The sequence below is a fragment of the Diabrotica virgifera genome, chromosome 8 (genome assembly GCF_917563875.1).
Source record: "Diabrotica virgifera virgifera chromosome 8, PGI_DIABVI_V3a".
Lineage (NCBI taxonomy): Eukaryota > Metazoa > Arthropoda > Insecta > Coleoptera > Chrysomelidae > Diabrotica > Diabrotica virgifera.
The window spans coordinates 32,055,390-32,076,042 of NC_065450.1; the positions used below are offsets into that span (position 1 = coordinate 32,055,390).

The 20,653-nt window shown below is 33.2% G+C and overlaps 1 protein-coding gene across 1 annotated transcript in view; it reads left to right on the plus strand.

The window, feature by feature from the left end:
- LOC126890455 (zinc finger protein 227-like) overlaps positions 1–14,259 on the plus strand; it is a 108,190-nt gene extending 93,931 nt beyond the window's left edge. The window contains exon 3 of the mRNA XM_050659398.1: positions 12,696–14,259. Coding sequence (XP_050515355.1) covers positions 12,716–14,254 — 1,539 coding nt within the window. The 5' untranslated portion in view covers positions 12,696–12,715 and the 3' untranslated portion in view covers positions 14,255–14,259. The remainder of the gene's footprint in view (positions 1–12,695) is intronic.
- The last annotated feature ends 6,394 nt before the right edge of the window (positions 14,260–20,653 follow it).

Sequence of the window (20,653 nt, forward strand, 5' to 3'; positions counted from 1 at the left end):
AAATGCTCCGTTTTTTTGGCAAAATCTCCTGTAGATCGATTTCAATTAATAAAAAAGAACAAGATGTGTATTAACTGTCTTGGATCACATCGTTCTAGCCTATGCAAATCTACATGGACTTGTCACTCGTGCCATAAAAAACATCATACACTACTTTGCTCCTCCTCTTCTAAGAAAGAAGAGAATGTTCAAGATTCGGCGGCATCCACTTTAAATTCAACGACTGGATCATCCGTTTCTGTGTGTTTTTCTTCCGCTGATAAAAGTACTTTGCTTTCCACTGCATGTATTGAGGTGCTTGATTGTCACGGTAACTACCAACCTGTTAGGTGTCTGTTAGATTCGGGAAGCATGACGTCCTTCATCTGTCAAAAGACCCTTAGGCGTTTAGGTTTACGTCCCATGAAAACTTCAGCTAACATCCAAGGATTAGGTTCTATGCAGTCGAACACTAATTTAGGTGGGGTTATCATTTCATTTAAACCAGTACTTAAATCTTCTCCTATTTTGACAACCGATGCGTTAGTCTTGACAAAAATATGTGAGGATCAGCCTTTATGTAATTTAGAAGTTAATACTTGGCCCCATATTGCTAATTTAAAGTTAGCAGATGATAACTTCTTTCGTAGAGGATCCATAGACATTCTTTTAGGAGCTGATGTATTCTCTACAATTCTTTTGGATGGACGTATTTACGGCAATCAAGATCAACCTGATGCAATTAATACTATATTTGGCTATGTGCTTATGGGAAAAGTAAATATTTCAAAGGCACCTACTCTTACTTCTTTATTTTGCCAAGTTGAAGATACGGTTTCTTTGGATCAGCAAATAAAGAAATTCTGGGAATTAGAAGCAGTCCCTGAAGTTTTTTGCTTAGCTCCTGATGACGCTAAAGTGGAAAATATGTTTATGAATACTTACACGCGTGAACAATCAGGACGCTTTGTAGTAGATCTACCTTTTAAGGAAGAAAATCCTGTCTTTCCTAATATTAGATCACTTGCTCTTAGTAGGTTTTATTCATTAGAAAGAAGGCTTCAAAAATCTCCTGAACTTTATGACCAATACCGCACCTTTATGAAGGAATTTGTTGAGCTCGGTCACATGGAACCTGTCCCATTGAATAACTTCGATTCACCTTATGTTTACTATTTATCGCATCATTGTGTTTTAAGACCTGAAAGTCTAACAAGTAAATTAAGGGTCGTTTTTAATGGTTCCGGGCATCTTCCAAATCAACCCTCACTCAATGACAAATTATTCACTGGTCCTAAGCTTCAGACTGACATCTGTACAATTTTGATTAACTTTCGATTGCATGGTTATGTAATTACGGCCGATATTTCTAAAATGTATAGGCAAATTTTAATTAATCCTACTCAAACAGATTATCAAAGAGTACTTTGGCGTTCTAATAATTCTGAACCTGTTCGAGATCTTCGTATCAACAGAGTTGTTTATGGTCTCTTGTTCTCCTTATCTTGCTATTAGATGTCTACATCAGTTGGCTAATGATGACGGGGATTCGTTTCCTCTAGCAGCCGAGGCACTTAAAACTGGAACCTACGTTGATGATATCGTTTCTTCCTGTCCTAGTTTCGAAAATGCCTTAGCACTAAGAGACGAACTTATTGCCTTACTTGCCAAACGAGGTTTTGAGTTGAAAAAATGGTCCAGTAATGTACCCGATTTATTGAAAGGATTAGCTGTATCAGATTTAGCAATAAAACCTCTTACATTTAATGATGATATTTCGTCCAAAACACTTAAAGTATTAGGGTTGGAATGGGACCCTTCTTCGGATACATTTGCTTTTAAAGTTCAAGTTTTAGACTCTTCTTGTACAAAACGTCATCTTTTGTCCAATTTAGCAAAAATATTTGATCCTCTTGGATTTTTATCTCCAATAACATTTCTAATTAAACACCTTATTCAAAGAATATGGACTCAAAAGATTGGTTGGGATGATGCTCCATCAAAAGAAATTATCCGTTTATGGAAAAAATACATTGATGATGTAGCATATTTGAGTAAATTAAATTTACCTCGTCGTTTATTAATTGACGATATTTTACGCTTAGAAGTTCACTGTTTTGGTGACGCTAGCGAGAAAGGTTACTGCGCTGTCTTGTACTTTCGATGCTTATCACCTTCAGGCCAACCTTTTGTTTCTTTTGTTATAGCTAAATCTAAGGTCGCACCCATTAATAAGGGACTTACTATTCCAAGATTAGAATTGTCTTCTGCGGTTTTAGTGGCTCGACTAGTCTCCTTTGTTTCTTCTGTTATTAAAGATAAAGTAGAAATCAAGGAAATATACTGTTATTCTGATTCTGCTGTTACATTACGTTGGTTACAATCTTCCCCTCATCAGTGGAAAACTTTTGTGAGCAATAGAGTAGCTTATGTGCAGGAACGAGTAGCTTCTTCATGTTGGCATTATGTTCCTTCTGAAGAAAATCCTGCTGACATTGGTTCAAGGGGTTGCTTACCCTCTGAGTTAATAACTGTTCCAAATGGTGGGCGGGGCCAACCTTCTTACATTCTGATCCGCTAACGTTCTTTGAACTTAATTGAAAGGAGTCTACTAATGTAAATTTGGAAGTGAGGACTGTCACATTGATTGCTGAACTTCCCAATAATTTTTTAGATATTTTATTGGATCGTCATTCGTCTTTAAATAGGTGTGTTCGATGTTTGTGTTACATTATTCGTTTTTTCCATTATGTAACCAAAAACCGATATGGTAATCTGGAAATAGGTTGTTTAAGTTTATTGGAGCAACATAACTCCTTACTGGTTTTTGTTAAACGAACACAGCAGATCTTTTTTAATACTTTAATAAATTTTATCCAAGATAAACAGCTGCTTCCAAAAAATTTAAGAAAGCTTTCACCTTTTATCGATGCAAAGGGAATTCTACGTGTAGGTAGTCGCCTAGCTAATGCGCCCATTTCGTATGATCGCAAATTTCCGGCATTACTTCCTAACAGTTGTAAATTAACTGATATGATTATTGAATCTACTCATCTGCAATATCTACACGCCGGGCTTCAAACTGTTCAATACCTAATTTCTCAGCGTTTTTGGATTATATCTTCCAAACGAGCCATTCGTAGAGTACTGTCTAAATGTGTTAAATGTTTAAGGTGAATCCTTTGTCTCCAGTTCTGTTAATGGGAAATCTACCGCTAGCTCGAATATCTCAACTAAAACCTTTCAGTAATGTTGGAGTTGATTTTGCGGGCCCTTTTCCTATAAGAGCTTCCAAACTTCGAAAGTCTCAAACTCTTAAAGCGTATTTGTCGCTTTTTATTTGTTTCTCAACAAAAGCTCTTCATTTAGAGCTCGTATCTGATTTATCCACTGACGCGTTTTTAGCTGCGTTTAAGCGATTTGTCAGTCGTAGAGGCCGATGTCAACATGTTTATAGTGACAATGGCACTAACTTTGTTGGAGCCAGAGCAGAACTTAACAGATTGGCATCACAAGCTGCTTCTCATGAATCTATTCAATGGCATCTCATTCCCCCTTCTTCTCCACACTTTGGAGGTTTATGGGAATCTAATATTAAGACGGTAAAGGGTCATTTAATTCGCACAATTGGAGAACAAGTACTAACTTTTGAAGAGTTATATACTATTTTTTCTCAAATTGAGGCCATCATGAATTCGAGGCCAATATGCCCGTTAAGTTCAGACCCAAACGATCTTAGTGCGTTAACTCCAGGACATTTTTTGACCATGGAGCCTTTGAGTGCTCCGCCCGAAGAAACGTTGCTCGATGTTCCGCACAATCGGTTGAATCGTTGGCAATTATTAAATAAGTTGCACCAACAGATTTGGGAACGGTGGTCTAAGGAGTACCTCCAAACTCTTCATCAAAGGGCTAAATGGAATTCTCCGTCTTCAAACGTCCAACTAGGTACCTTAGTGGTAATCCGCCAAAATAATATTCCCCCGCTACAATGGCCTTTGGGCCGTATAATTGAGGTTCATCCTGGATCTGATGGTATAGTTAGAGTGGCCACAGTGAAAACTAATAGTGGTATATATAAACGCTCTATAGTAAAATTAAGTCCTTTGCCTTTTGAGCCGTAACAATACTGCGTATTGTGGTGGGCGGTTGTGGTTCGTCCACATAAGTAGGAATAACAATTTTTAATTTTCTTGTTTTTGTAAAGAATATTTTAATTCATTTTCTTTTCAATATTATGGGACACCCCGTATATACGAGTAGGCCAATACCTAATTCAGTGAGTATGTATTAATTTTTATCATTATTTTCAAGTAAAAACCTTAAAGTTTTTTGTATATAATTACCTACCTACTCGCATCATTTTAAAAAGACAATTCGCCAACCAACTCTCTTGGTTAACAGTCACTTACAATAATTATTCCGAAAAGTGTATAGAAACTCAATATAGTCCTCGCGAGTGATTTATACTACTCAGCAATAGCAGTACGAGGCATAGCAGGCCTGCTCCAGCTTGTGCAACGAGAAATGACAAGGTAGGAGATATTTTTATTGCAATTTACTTTAAGGTCTTGTTTTTTTTTACTGTTATTTTTTTATTTTATTTTAAATTCACCCCTATGCCAAACAGTCCACTAATAAAGTTCTCACTGAGTTGGTAGTCTTCTCCAAGATGATTTAAGGATAATTTGATGTCAAGTTATGAATCATAAAAAAACAGCCATATGTACTTGTACAAATATTTATTCTAAACAAAAATAAAGCTTAGGTTTGGTTTATAATTGTTGTAAAATCATTTGATAAAACTAATATCTTCATCTGACATTACTTCATCTCATAGTTTCTTTATCTGAGCTTGTTTAGCTTCAAAAGAAGACATACTGCGCTATTTCTAACACTTATCAAATTATGCGTTCAACAATTACTACATTACAAGTAATGTAATATTCACAAGTAACCCTCAACGCCTTAATTTAGTGAAATAAGAACCGACAAGCCATCAACAACCATCGAAAACATGTGCTCATCTGCACCCCAGACAGGGTAAGCCACCCGTGTCTCTCACTTTCACTGCTACATAAATGAAACACAATTGACTAAATTTGAACAGAAATTATATTGTGGGTTATTTAAAGGTTCATATTTGATAATTTAAGTAAAATTAATTTCCACAGATTCCGCAGATCTCACAAAAAAATGTCATGCCGGGGCCGAACGTGTAAGGGGTCGATTCGCATTTTACGGAACGTCAACGCCTCGTCACGGACCGGCAACGTTACGTCAAAACTGTCGCTCATTCACACTATACGTACACTTCGCGTCATATAAAACTGGTACACTTTTTTTTCCCAATGTAAACCTGTGTTCAGACTGACAATTATTGTTCGTGAATCACTTCGTTGTTGCCATCACAGATAACGGATTTGCACTAAAACTAAATACAAAAAATAACGTTTGAAATGTATATTTCGAATTGTAATACATATATTTAAATTACACACTTGTTCACTGTAAAAGTTATTCATTTTGTATTAATTTCAAATTAAATTTTTAATTCACACCTCTCGATTTGACATTAAACATAATAATTTAAAGTCATGTCAAGATTTATTATCTATCATTATTTTTTAATTGAAATATTTTCATAAATTATAATAAAACACGAATCAATGTATGGATACTTAATTGACATGACGGAAAATTACAATTGTTTTAGTTTTTAGTATATTAAAAATGCGGTCTGTCGCACAGCCCCGTTTTTACCTAGTTTGATATAATATTTTCGTTGAACTGGCAACGTTGCCCTAGAATTGGAATGACACTTGTGACAAGATCAACTTACACAACTTGAAAAACACGATTTTCGGTTATAAGAGTTGTACCAGTTTTTTTTTGACGCGAAGTGTACGTCGTGCAGTAACGTTTACGAAGGTTTGTCACTTCATTCAGTTACAACAAAAGGTTTAGCGATGAGCAAATTAAGCAAAAAAAAAATAGCAATAATTGTGTTAATATTGGACGAACAGGCGCAGGCAAGCAACAAACCTAAAAAAAAAGATGTGGGTGCGAAGGACCTTTTTTAATAGAAAATACGTGAGTAGGTACCATACATTGAGAGTGTTTAAAGAACTAGATGATGACGAAATTTGTTTTTATAAATACTTCAGAATGTCTCGGGATTAGTTTTATGTACCATGTTTATTTCAAACTTCAAACTGAAGAGATAATATCTCCAAATATTCAATTGTGATGCCGGTGACGTATTTATGGGGGGGTTTAGGGGGTTCAAACCCCCTCCTTGCAGTCCATGCAAAACTATTACTTTTAATCCAATATCATTACATGTATAAAAAATAAAAATAAATTAATGAGTCAGCGCACGGATGCTGTCGGTCCGCAGTAGCAGCGTAGATACAGATAAACTAATACCTATTAGAATTAGAACGCTATTAGTAGTTATATCACCGTACACCTATTCCAAATAGTAGGTTCACTCTTTTGATCTCGGCTCTCGCCGAAAGATTTTTTGCCGGTAGTCATAAATTATATTGAACGCTCCGCAAATACACTGAACGGTGCCTGAACGATAGAAATTTTGAGAGGACTGACTGGTGAGAATTTGGTAGGTACGGGGCGTGAGACGACGGGGGCAGGTAAACCGGCGCTAAATCGAGAGTGACCCAACTTATTCTATCACTGAACGGTGGTTATATATGAGTCGCAGTCTAGTGCCAGTCTTGTTTGTCGGCCGGCCGGTGCATATGTGGATTTGTGTATTGTTTTCTTTATTTTGTTGCTATTGTACAATTACAAATTCAGTAAACTGTTGTATTTGTCGAAATTTTTGTGGTGTTTGTGTAAGTATCTACAGTGTCGTTACGTATATATAGATAATATAATAATTATTATTTGGATATTGCTTAATATTAATGTTTTAGTGAAAGAAGTATGAAACGAACTTTACAGCAGTCGCTTTTGGGATTTTTTCCAAAGAAGGGGAAAACTAATGATGAACTGAACCCTCAAAACGATAAAATTCTAACTACGCCGAGTATGGATATTAGAGAGATATCGCAAATGCAAACGATAATATCGTGTCAAGACGTAAATAACGTATAACGTTCTATTTCAGCACAGGCAACAAGAGAGTTATCGCAAATGTTCTGGGGCGGGGCTTAACGTTATTATGACAACCGACGTTTGGTATTAAAATGTAACCTAGAAATTAATTTTGAGGAATACTGTAATTGTTTTTTATTGAAAAATGAATTTGGATATTGAGCTGGTTGACATGCATTTTAATTTTAATGATTTAACCAACAATAAATATAAATAATTAGTATAAAAATAATATAAAATATCTGAATAACTAATATCCTAACCACAAAAAGTAATCTATTGTAGACAAAATAAAAATGCACGTGTTTCTCAACATAAGATGATTCACAGTATTTAGTTTATAAAATTTGTATTCTATAAATTATTTTTATGTTTCATCCCAAATGTCAAATTAGCGTTAACGTTATTACCGTCCCTTATTTCAACCTAAATAGCGGGACACGCTATCCGGTATTAGCGTAACATTCATTCTACGCTTGCGTACATGTCAAAATAGCGTATTCCGCTATTAGCGTGCGATAAAAATGCATTTGCGATATCTCTCTATTAGTACAGATGATTTTACAGAATTATCATAAATATGCTGTTGAACGGGCAAGAAATTTTGTAAGCGTTATGGAAGGTCAAACTCGTGATATTACAGAGTCGTTTAATGGAGAAAATAAAAAAATTGCCCGAGAAAATAGAGAGAGGCTATGTGCCATAGTGGACACAATCTTATTCTGCGGACGGCAGGAATTGCCTTTGAGAGGAAATCAAGACTCTGGTGAAATCGGTATTATAGATCCTCTACATAATGACGGTAATTTTCGTGCACTACTTCGTTTTCGTGCACAAGCTGGTGATGAAGTACTTAAAAATCACCTTATTTCTCAAAGCAATCATTCTCGGGCTATGTACACATCGTCCGTCATTCAAAATGAAATTACTGATTTGTGTGGAAATGCTATTCAGGAGCAAATAATAAATAGAGTGAAACAATCAGGTTTCTTTGCTGTACTTGCCGACGAAACTCAAGACATTTCGCGTCACCAACAACTCTCACTTTGCCTTCGGTATGTAGACTGCTCTTCTGGAAAGGCACTTATTCGAGAGGATTTCATTGAATTTATCCACGTTGATGAAGTAACAGGATCAGCTCTAACTACGATAATCATCGATAAACTTAAGTCGTTTGGATTAGATTTGGAGAATTTAGTTGGCCAGGGCTATGATGGTGCGGCTGTGATGAGCGGACGATTTAAAGGAGTAAGAACAATAATCATGGACAAATATCCTCGAGCACTATTCGTACACTGTGTGGCGCACACATTAAACTTAGTTTTGGGTCATTCATGCGAGATCCCTGCAATACGAAACTGCATCGGAACTATTAAAAGTATAATTAACTTCTTTCGGCAATCTGCACTCCGGGATGGACTTTTAAAAAGAACTGCGGACGAGATTGAAGCACCTCATTCAACGCTTATCTCGCTTTGTGAGACACGCTGGACAGAAAAACATACAGCCGTCGAAAAATTTGCGGAGATGTTTCCTGTAGTAAATTCCGTGCTTCAAGAACTTCAAGAATCTGGAAGGGAAATTGCAACCCAAGCTTACCAGTTACAAGTCGCAATGGAAAACAGTCAATTTATAGTTTCACTAACTATTTTAAGGAAGGTTTTCTCCTATACGTCAAGCTTAAACCGAACCCTACAAAAAGTCAATGTAGATTTAACCGACTCTTGCAGTTACGTAAAAACAATAAAAACCACTTTACAGAACCTTCGTAACGAACGTGAATTCTCAAATCTTTTTGAGGAAGTAAAAAAAATTAATTTCAGCAGATATAACTGTTCCAAGAGTAAGTAGGAGACAATTAAACCGCAATAATATACCAGGGGACACTGCTGAAGTTTACTATCGGCGAAATATATTTTATCCATTTATAGAACATGTAGTGACCGAGCTTGATGCTCGCTTTAAACCTCACGAAGAAGCAATTTCAGGAATTCAGTTGCTTCTACCAGATCGCACCCAAAATACTGAGAGAGCATATAAATGTATAGCAGGAATCGGAGAAATATTTCTCAGGGAAGTTGAAATAAAACATTTAGTAAGTGAGTATGAGCTTTGGCACAACCACTGGTGCAATCAAGAACAGCCGTCTACTGCACTAGAAGCTATGGACCGATGTGATGAAATTTTTTTTCCAACGGTTAGGAAACTTCTTCAAATTTTAGCAACACTTCCAGTATCTACTGCCACACCTGAACGTACTTTTTCATCACTTAAACGGTTAAAAACTTATCTTAGAAATAGAATGGGAGACGAGAGGCTTACAGGATTAGCTCTCATGAGTATTCATCGGAATGTGACAATAGGTCTAAATTCCTCAGAAATTGTAAATAAGTTAGCTGAAAGAAGGAAGAGAATGAATTTAATTTTGTAAAACGGTATTTTAAGTTTTAATAATTTTTTTAGAAATTTGTTTTTATTATTTTTTTCAAAGGTATTTCAAAACCAAGCCCCGGTTTTACTTAATTTGGTAATTAGGATCCCCCCCCCCCATTAAAAAACTATAAATACGTCCCTGACGCCGGTGTTGTACTTTCCGCATTTGCATACTAGAAATATGCAGGAATGGACAATCAACGACACAGACCGTCACGTAAAACTTTGTTTCAGAGAAACGTTCTGAGAGCGGGACGTTCCGTGACGGTGGTAACATATGAAAAAATTCTGGCTTAAAATACATTACAGAATATTTTGACGGGACGTTGCTGGTCCATGACGGTACGTTGACGTTCCGTAAAATGCGAATCGACCTTTAACCTCACATGTGCTGTTTTGGGGCTCTAAAAAACACTGGTATAGACATTTGGTTTACTAAGAATCTAGAAGTAAGGAAAATATTATATGCTACCATACATTACGTACTAAATAAATTAAATCTTGACAACAAACTAATGAAAAACCAAATTCAACTTTACGAAGAAAAAAATTCTTTACATAATTCAGTAGAATCAATTTTATTGATCTAGAATATTAGATTTCTTTGTTTTTACGTATTATATAATAATAATAATGTTTATTTAGGAATAACAATAAAGATTTACAAAAAATAAAAAGCATAATGAGTACTACCTAAATAAACATAAATAACTCACTGAAGTTGAACTACCTTGTATATATATTACTAATATACATACAAAAGTAGCACCCCTTGTGCGTGAGACTTAAAAATATAATATTTTAACTTACAAATATAAACAAAAACAAAAAATATTTAACAAATCTATAAATGTATACAGTTATATGGGAATTTATAAAAATACTAAAAACTCTAACATTAAATAAGAAAAAAATAAAAATATACTAATTTTACTATATGTAATTTGTGATATAAATGTCCATTAATTCAAGGAATGTTGCAGTTGATAATAAAAATCTCTATAGATACAAACTTTATTTTTGATTATCATTTTTTATTTCATATTTAAGTTTATTTATTAGAATTGTCCATTAATAAGTTATTCGCAGAATTTTGTTGATTTGCTCCCAATCCATTGTTTAATTTCATATTTATACCTATGTTTTTTATAATTTTTAAATTGTTTTAAATTATCCGGTAGTAAATTGTACAATTTGGGCCCTATGTAACCAACATATCTTTGGAGGATGGATTTATTATATTTTGGTAGAATTGCATTATGTTTTATATATCTAGTTTGGTGGGCATGACTGTTAAAATTTAATATTATCTTTTTTTCATGTATATGTATAAGGGCTTTATAATAGAATAATTTACGTACAGTTAAAAATTTACTTTCGTTATATAACAGCTCACTAGAATATCTTAAATTTTTCCCGTATATAATTCTAATTAGCCATTTTTGAATAATATTTAGAGAATGTAAGTAATTATTGCGTATTCCACCCCATCCTAAAAGACCATAAGTAAGTTGAGATTGTATAAGTGCATAATAAAGAATTCGTAAATGAGTTATTCCTAAAAATTGTTTTAAAAATTTAAATCTTGATAAGAGTCCTCTTAATTTATTTACTATATTATTTGCTTGGGTGTTCCATCGTAAATGCTTATCAATTATTATACCTAGATATTTAATCTCGTATGTATGTGGAATTTCATTTTTTGCATCAATTTTTAATGGGCCAAGATTTGGAAGGTTATTAACATATGATGTAAATGGCATATATTTTGTTTTTTTCTACATTTAAGGTAAGTTTATTAAACTGAAACCACTTCTGAATTGTAGCAAAATCTGTTTCAGCTTTTTGTTTTAAGTTATTCCATGTATTTGCATCATAGAAAATAGCTGTGTCATCTGCAAAACTTATTATCTTACCTGTGATATTTAGTCTAAATAGATCATAGATATAAATATTGAAGATAATTGGTCCCAAAACTGTTCCCTGTGGTACTCCGTAAGATATAATTCTTCCTTTACTGATTTCTCCATCTATAGAAACATGTTGTTGTCTATTTAGCAGATAACTTTCTAGGATGTTATATGCAAGTACAGTAGAACGTCGATAGTCCGGACGTCAAAAATCCGGACCGTCAATAATCCGGATTTGTATCTAGCAAAAATATCTGATTCTTTTAAAATAAATTAAGAACTTCGTTGCGAAAAACGAACCTCTACCGCAGTTCAAAATATTTTACACATTTTTTTAAAAGCCCAAATAGTGTCTGATGTTTTTACTGTACACATGGTGCTATTATAAATTAATTACAATACAGTGTTTAAACATAAAAAAATGTTTTGATTAATTTCCCCTCTAGATACTTTACTGTACAAGAGAAAACATAAAATTTTAAAACGTTTGTTGTACTTTAATGTGTATACTGGCCTTTTTTGAGGTAAATTCGATAATCCGGATAATTTGATAATCAGGATGGGGTCCGGTCGCAATTAATCCGGATTATTGACGTTCTACTGTAATCTTATACCATATTTTTGAAGTTTATTCAGCAGTATTTTATGTGAAACCGTATCAAATGTCTTTGCTAAATCTAAAAATATGCAAAGAGATGGTTTTGCATTATCAAGAGCTTTGTAGATGTTAGCTGTTAGAGCACAGATTGCATCTTCGGTTGATTTTTCCTCTTGAAACCCATATTGACATTCAGATAGTATATTAAATTTTTAAAAAAAATTTGTAAGTCTTATTTTGATTATTTTTTCAAATATTTTGCCTATATTTGAGATCAGTGTTATAAGTCTATAATTTTGACAATATATTTCTTCGCCAGATTTTAATAGTGGTTTAATAGTTCCAATTTTTAATATATCTATAAAAATGACTAAATTATACATTGTAAATTATGATTCGGGAGTGCTCCTAGTAGCATTTAACGTGTCTTAGTTTGTTTATTTCTACTGAATCTTGATTGTAAATTTAGTATAATTTAAGTTTAATTTTGACAACAAACTAACGAAAAAACAAATTTAACTTCACGAAGAGAAAAATTCTTTACATAATTCAGTAGAATGAATTTTATTGAACTTAAATATTAGATTTCTTTATTTTTACATTAATTTTCCATTGCACTCAAATGTTTATAATATTATAGTCAGTTTGATTTTCAGGTTGTCTCGAAGAGAACAAGATGGTAATTATGGAGACACTAAATGAACATTCATCTTACGAAGAAAATTATATGAATCCACATGCTGAGGAAAAAACATCAAATCAAAATACGAAAGTTGTGACTGGGAAAAAACCTTACAAGTGTGAAATTTGTTTTAAGCAGTTTTCTACAGTAGGTTATTTAAAAGTACATTTGAAAGTACACACTGGGGAAACACCTTATCAGTGTGAGATTTGTTTAAAACAGTTTGCCCAAAAAGTTAATTTAACTTCTCACATGAAAGTTCACACCAAAGAAAAACCTCACAAGTGTGAAATTTGTTTTAAACAATTTAGTGAAGCAGGTACTTTAAAAGTACATTTGAGAGTGCACACTGGAGAAAAACCTCACAAGTGTGAGATTTGCCTAAAGCAATTTAGTCGAGATGAACATTTAAAAAAACATTTAAGAGTACACACTGGAGAAAAGCCTCACAAGTGTGAAATTTGTTTTAAGCAATTTAGTGAAGCAGGTAGTTTGAAAATTCATTTGAGAGTGCACACTGGAGAGAAACCTCACAATTGTGAAATTTGTTTTAAGCAGTTTAACCAAAAAGGTGATTTGAAGAAACATTTAAGAGTACACACTGGAGAAACACCTTATCAGTGTGAGATTTGCCTAAAACAATTTAGTCGAGATGAACATTTAAAACGACATTTAAGAGTACACACTGGAGAAAAGCCTCACAAGTGTGAGATTTGCCTAAAGCAATTTAGTCGAGATGAACATTTAAAAAAACATTTAAGAGTACACACTGGAGAAAAGCCTCACAAGTGTGAAATTTGTTTTAAGCAATTTAGTGAAGCAGGTAGTTTGAAAATTCATTTGAGAGTGCACACTGGAGAGAAACCTCACAATTGTGAAATTTGTTTTAAGCAGTTTAACCAAAAAGGTGATTTGAAGAAACATTTAAGAGTACACACTGGAGAAACACCTTATCAGTGTGAGATTTGTTTAAAACAGTTTGTCCAAAAAGTTCATTTAACTTCTCACATGAAAGTTCACACCAGAGAAAAACCTCATAAATGTGAAATTTGTTCTAAACAATTTAGTGAAGCAGGCAATTTAAAAGCGCATTTGAGAGTGCACACTGGAGAGAAACCTCACAATTGTGAAATTTGTTTTAAGCAGTTTAACCAAAAAGGTGATTTGAAGAAACATTTAAGAGTACACACTGGAGAAACACCTTATCAGTGTGAGATTTGTTTAAAACAGTTTGCCCAAAAAGTTCATTTAACTTCTCACATGAAAGTTCACACTAGAGAACAACCTCACAATTGTGTTATTTGTTCCAAGCAGTTTCTTACAGTAAGGGATTTGAACATACATTTGAGAGTGCACACTGGAGAAACACTTAATCAGTGTGAGATTTGTTTGAAAGAGTTTGCTCGAAAAGATCATTTAACTACTCACATGAAGGTTCACACCAGAGAAAAACCTCATAAATGTGAAATTTGTTCTAAACAATTTAGTGAAGCAGGTAATTTAAAAGCGCATTTGAGAGTGCACACTGGATAAAAACCTCACAAGTGTGAAATTTGTTTTAAGCAGTTTAACCAAAAAAGTGATTTGAAGAAACATTTAAGAGTACACACTTGAGAAACACCTTATCATTGTGAGATTTGTTTAAAACAGTTTGTCCAAAAAGTTCATTTAACTTCTCACATGAAAGTTCACACCAGAGAAAAACCTCATAAATGTGAAATTTGTTCTAAACAATTTAGTGAAGCAGGCAATTTAAAAGCGCATTTGAGAGTGCACACTGGAGAGAAACCTCACAATTGTGAAATTTGTTTTAAGCAGTTTAACCAAAAAAGTGATTTGAAGAAACATTTAAGAGTACACACTGGAGAAACACCTTATCAGTGTGAGATTTGTTTAAAACAGTTTGTCCAAAAAGTTCATTTAACTTCTCACATGAACGTTCACACCAGAGAAAAACCTCATAAATGTGAAATTTGTTCTAAACAATTTAGTGAAGCAGGTAATTTAAAAGCGCATTTGAGAGTGCACACTGGAGAGAAACCTCACAATTGTGAAATTTGTTTTAAGCAGTTTAACCAAAAAAGTGATTTGAAGAAACATTTAAGAGTACACACTGGAGAAACACCTTAGCAGTGTGAGATTTGTTTAAAACAGTTTGTCCAAAAAGTTCATTTAACTTCTCACATGAAAGTTCACACCAGAGAAAAACCTGATAAATGTGAAATTTGTTCTAAACAATTTAGTGAAGCAGGCAATTTAAAAGCACATTTGAGAGTGCACAGTGGAGAAAAACCTCACAAATGTGAAATTTGTTGTAAGCAGTTTAGTGAAGTATATAAGTTAAAAATACATTTGAGAGTGCATACTGGAGAATATCCTCATAAGTGTAAAATTTGTTTTAAGCCGTTTATTACAGCAACTACTTTAAAAGTACATTTGAGAATACACACTAGAGAACAACCTCATAATTGTGTTATTTGTTCCAAGCAGTTTCTTACAGTAAGGGATTTGAACATACATTTGAGAGTGCACACTGGAGAAACACTTAATCAGTGTGAGATTTGTTTGAAAGAGTTTGCTCGAAAAGATCATTTAACTACTCACATGAAGGTTCACACCAGAGAAAAACCTCATAAATGTGAAATTTGTTCTAAACAATTTAGTGAAGCAGGTAATTTAAAAACGCATTTGAGAGTGCACACTGGAGAAAAACCTCACAAGTGTGAAATTTGTTTTAAGCAGTTTTCTCATAGGGGTAATTTGAATAAACATGTAAGAAATCATACAGGAGAAAACCCTTAAAAGTACGAAATTTGTTTTCAGCAGAGAGTGCACACTCGAAAAACACTTTATCAGTATGAGATTTGTTTAAAACAGTTTGCCCAAAAACTCATTTAACTTCTCACATGAAAGTTCACACTAGAGAAAAACCTCACAAGTGTGAAATTTGTTTCAAGAAATTTGTTTGAAGCAGTTTATTATTTACATGTGAGAGTGCAGGGCCGTGCGGTACATCTTTTCAATATGATGCAAGTCTTCGAAGTGCCGCCCCTTAAATATTATTGAAACTTACCTAACTTTTATTTTTATTAAGAGAAACTACACAAAATGAACGAAAACTTCTATTTTAAAAACAAAACATACTTTAAATTAAATGAAATATGTATTAACACTTAAGTGGGTAGGCGCAAAATTTGCTTGCAATGCTTTTTAAATGTATTCATTTTTTTTCGAATCCTGAGAAAACAATTTAGTATTTTTGAAAAATTTAAATGCAGACTAAAAGATTACATTATTACAGAGAGCCGAACGTCCCTGAAAATCTCTATAATGTTTATTTGAATAGGTTACAGGGTGAAAAAAAGTGTGTGTACTGTATACGCACGTTATACTTCTATTATATGATTTCAACGAAATCAATATACTTTGAACAGTTTATTTATATTTTATTTAAATATTAAAATAATTTTAATACTTACTACTTTCCAAAAAATTTTATTAAACAATACCAAAAATTAAAAAAATATAAGAATAAAATACACGCAAACACATTGAAAAATGAAACAGAGAAATGATTTCTGAACAATAATTGTTGAGAAAATTTTTAAATAAATAAATACGTATTTTCTGAAAAAAATATATAATAGATACAATTTGGATTTGAACCTGCATCTATCAGGTTGTTACATTATTTTGAACTCTCCCCACACAGAATTTAACTACCGAGACATGTGAATGAAGTGGGAAGATATAGCCACTAAACGTTTTAAATTTTTATTTGACAGTTGCTTATTCTCTTAGTTTAATCAAATAAGTTTGATTCTTGTGGAATTAAAATGCGACAAAATATCAAATTATGTAAATCAAAGCATTACCTACTAGCTAGGTAAGTACATTTTGCAAATAGGTATGTAATTTGTAATTTTTTATTACAATACCGAAACTATTACAATACGGTACGTAACTGTTGCTTTTAAAAACTATGTAAAAAGTCACTACAATTATAAACTTGCTTTTTGTCTCTGTCCTCACAACAATAAAAATTAATATACACAACACTTATTTATCCATAACCTCCATATTATTGAACAATTATTGACAGATGATTTTAACACCCAATCAGATCCCGTATAACGTTTGAGCGACTAATACCATACGTGACCACACTGTCGGTGTGCGCATGTGCTAGGGATGGCGGTTGTTGAACAAAAAACCGGTTTTCGGTTATACCGTTTTTTTTTACTTACGGTTCAACTTGGCGGTTATAACCGGTCAAAAAACCGGTTGTTCCAAAAACCGGTGTACCGAACCGTCTATAATGTTCTAAGGTCCTACTAAGAAATAAGAAAAGTCAATTACCCTTCGTTCGCTTACACACACGCCGAGCAAAAAAAACATTCCAATCGTCTTTTATTTTGACCGTTCTTCGCAGCGCACTCCCCAAAGAACAAAATAACACTGCCATAAAATCCTCGAATCTGTTTTTCTCTCGTCTCTTAGAAGTTTCAACACCCAACAAACGAAATCATAAATCCCTTTTACTATCCTCCAAAATGCACCTGCTCCTATCGCGTGTCATAAACATTTCCATTATCAGCCGCCGACGAAAAACACATCATTTTACACGGAAAGAATTTGTTACCGCGACCAACAACACAGTCACCCGGCTGACGGCCATAAAACCAGGGACGTTACAACCGGTTTTCGTTTTTGAAGTTATACTTCTTTACGCGCGATATGAGGGTGAGTTTTTATATGTTAAAACGTACGATACGGGCGCATGCGCATTATAACTTTGTTCTGATTGGATGTTCAAATGACGTGTCAAAAATTATTCAATATGGCAGCTGTAGCACAGCTGTGGTGTGGACGGTTGACGGTTTGGTTATGTATGGTTGTTGCGTTTTAAAATTTGTGGGAAGATAAACAACAAAGGTTAGTTAATAGTTATACTGCCTTTTTGAAGTTATACTTCTTTTTAGTAATCTGCGCACACAGGCAGTATGGAGTTCGTTACTAAATGTTTTAATTTATGTATTTATCAGTCCAGAAAAGGTATGGAAAGAATATATTAGTGTTTTTAAATATATTTTTCTACAAACGTGTTAAAAATGCAATTTATAGCACTCCATAGGAGCGTTAAAAATGCTAGTTTAAAGCACCGGTGCTTTAAAAATTTTAAGGCACTGCAGTTAAAAGTGAATTGTCAAATTGTGAAACGTCAAAATATTTATATTTCATTTAGTAACATTAATAGATATTAATAATACCTATTTACGAATGTTTCTTCTAAAATTTAGGAATATATTAATTTTATAATACATTTAAGTATGTAGTAATTTTCTTTACAATTTTTACTTACCAATTTGTTTTGTTTATACCTAATATCGCCGTTGTATCGCAAATGCAATTTCAGATTTCTTATTCATTACAATAGTTCACAAAATTTCCTGACATTCTCACGAATCCAATGCACCAAACTGCATTAAAATCCGTCTTACTGCGCCAAAAATCGAGAGTAAGGCCTTTTTTTGTGCTTCAATGCCTCGACTAATTCGGCAAGAGATCGAGAGGTCGTGAGTTCGAATCCAGTGCAATCCTATACTTTTTTTATTTTTTTGAAAGCGGTAAGCACAAAATTAGTTTGGTGTTTAAAAAAAAATTAAAACAAACTGTTTAAAGTATATTTATTTTTAAGAAATCATATAATAGAAGTACAGTATTTCTCATGATCATCTTTCAGTGCGTCACAGTTTTTCGATTTCTTTCTAACGCATTAAATTGTATGTGACAGAAAAAAAGGCACGTCGGTAATTACATTTCGTCGGTGACATTTTTATAACATTCTAGTTATTCTAGTTGTCGATAGATGGCGCCATAAATAAAAATTTTTTTTTTAATTAGATAATAATATTACAAATATAATCTGTATAATTTATAACACTATACAAATAAAAAAAAAATACCATTTTATAAATGCAAGAAACACATTTGATTTGTTTTTATTCCAAATTGAAAATAAAATGTGACAACTGTCATATTTAACTAAAATGTCATGTTAGAATAAATGTTATAAATGTGTATTATCACGGAATTACCCTTTTTCCTATCATTTGTTACGCACTGAAAAATGATCATGAAAAGGACAATATAACTTCTTACGTGCGTACAAAGTACACACACATTATTTTTTAATCAAAAGCAAATACTCAATAGGTTATAATGTTATATTTATATAGCACTTTAGTTTGCTCAATTTTCCTCCCGAAAATTCCCCAACCAATTCAACCTATAAAAATTTTCCCATGCGCTTTCAAATTACCCTAAAAATGGGTGAAAGTACCCCAATATCTGATTCGTCTCTCGTTGTAGACGGCGTCGGCGTATATTGCGTTGTCAATAATTGGGATATTCCTAAAAGTGATGATCCTACCGATCTACCGAAATGACCCTTGGATCTATCAAGTTTAAAAAAATATCCAAATGACTTATATTTTACTTAAAAATAAATTCGATAAACCAATTCATTATTTACTTCTCTATTGCCATCAAAAAATTTCAGTAGGTAATATTTTTTAATACGTTTGTATAATACCTACCTTTTATTTCCTAAGAATTATTTATTGTTTAAAAATTACATAATGGAGATTCCTAATCGTATTTCGGTATTCACATTTCATACAAGACTCTAAGTCTCAAGTACTCAAGTATAAACAATTTTTTAGATGATGGTTGGAATATGGATTTCAAGCAGATCACTTACTTTTTTATGTAAATATATTATCATCTAAATCTAAATAACTATTCCCAAAATTGTTTCATAAAAGCTGATGTGACACTTACGTCCAGTTCTCTATTAGCAAATAAAATAAAAGTTGAATTATGGTTGTTTGGGTTAATTACTTCGCATATTATTTATAATACATATGATTGAGATCGAAAATAGATAGAAATTTCTTCATTTTTCTCTAAATAAATTTTGTCCACATGTAACTTATTCGGTTTTTCACCGGTTATTACTTTAAAAAGAAAAACCGGTTATAACCGGGACAAAAAAACAACCGGTAAAACCGGTTGTATCGAATTAAAAACACGGTTTTAGGTTATAACCGGTAGGTTTTTCCCATCCCTAGCATGCGCCCAGGAAAATAAAAATTCACCCTCGTGCCTAAAGAAGTATAACTCCAAAAAGAGAAAATTGAGTGTAATTTTTAATTACAAATATTTTATTCAAAAGAAACTTTTTGTTTATTCTAAGAGACTTTCGGCTCTCTGTAATAATGTAAGCTTTCAATCTGCGTTTAAATTTTTCAAAAATATTTGTTAGTTTTTTCAGGATCTGAAAAAAAGTGAATGCATTTTAAAAGCATTGCAAGCAAATTTTGCGCCTATGCTCTTAAGTAACATTTACAAAAATTATAAAGTAAGGGATTGTTCATATAAGAGCAGTTTGCCAACGTCGACGCGATTTACCTGTTTTACTTGATCTCACCCTAATGCCGTCTTTGAAGTCACCAAGATAAACAGGGGGAAAAAAGGTAAACCGCGACGCCGACGTTGGCAAACCGCCCTATATGAACAAGCCCTTACCCTCCTGACTTTAATTTTGGCAAACTCATCAATCAGATTGGTGTCGTCTAGTTGGGAGACAGGTGTAGCAGCTAGTGAGAACTCTATTGAAATAAATTGTAAATTTTTTGGTTGTGTTTTAGTCCTGTCGCCAGGGGGGGTACAACGGCCTCCTTAATTCAGATGGACTTACCCAAGGTTTTTTTATGTATTTTTACCCGTAGAACACGAATTTTTTGGGTAACAGTTGATCTGGATGTCGATAAGATTGTTATAAACAAAGAACTTGAGGAATCACATAACAGCGATTTTTCGCAAAACAAAACAGTTTTTTGTATTTTCGGGGTCATTTTAAGCAAAAAA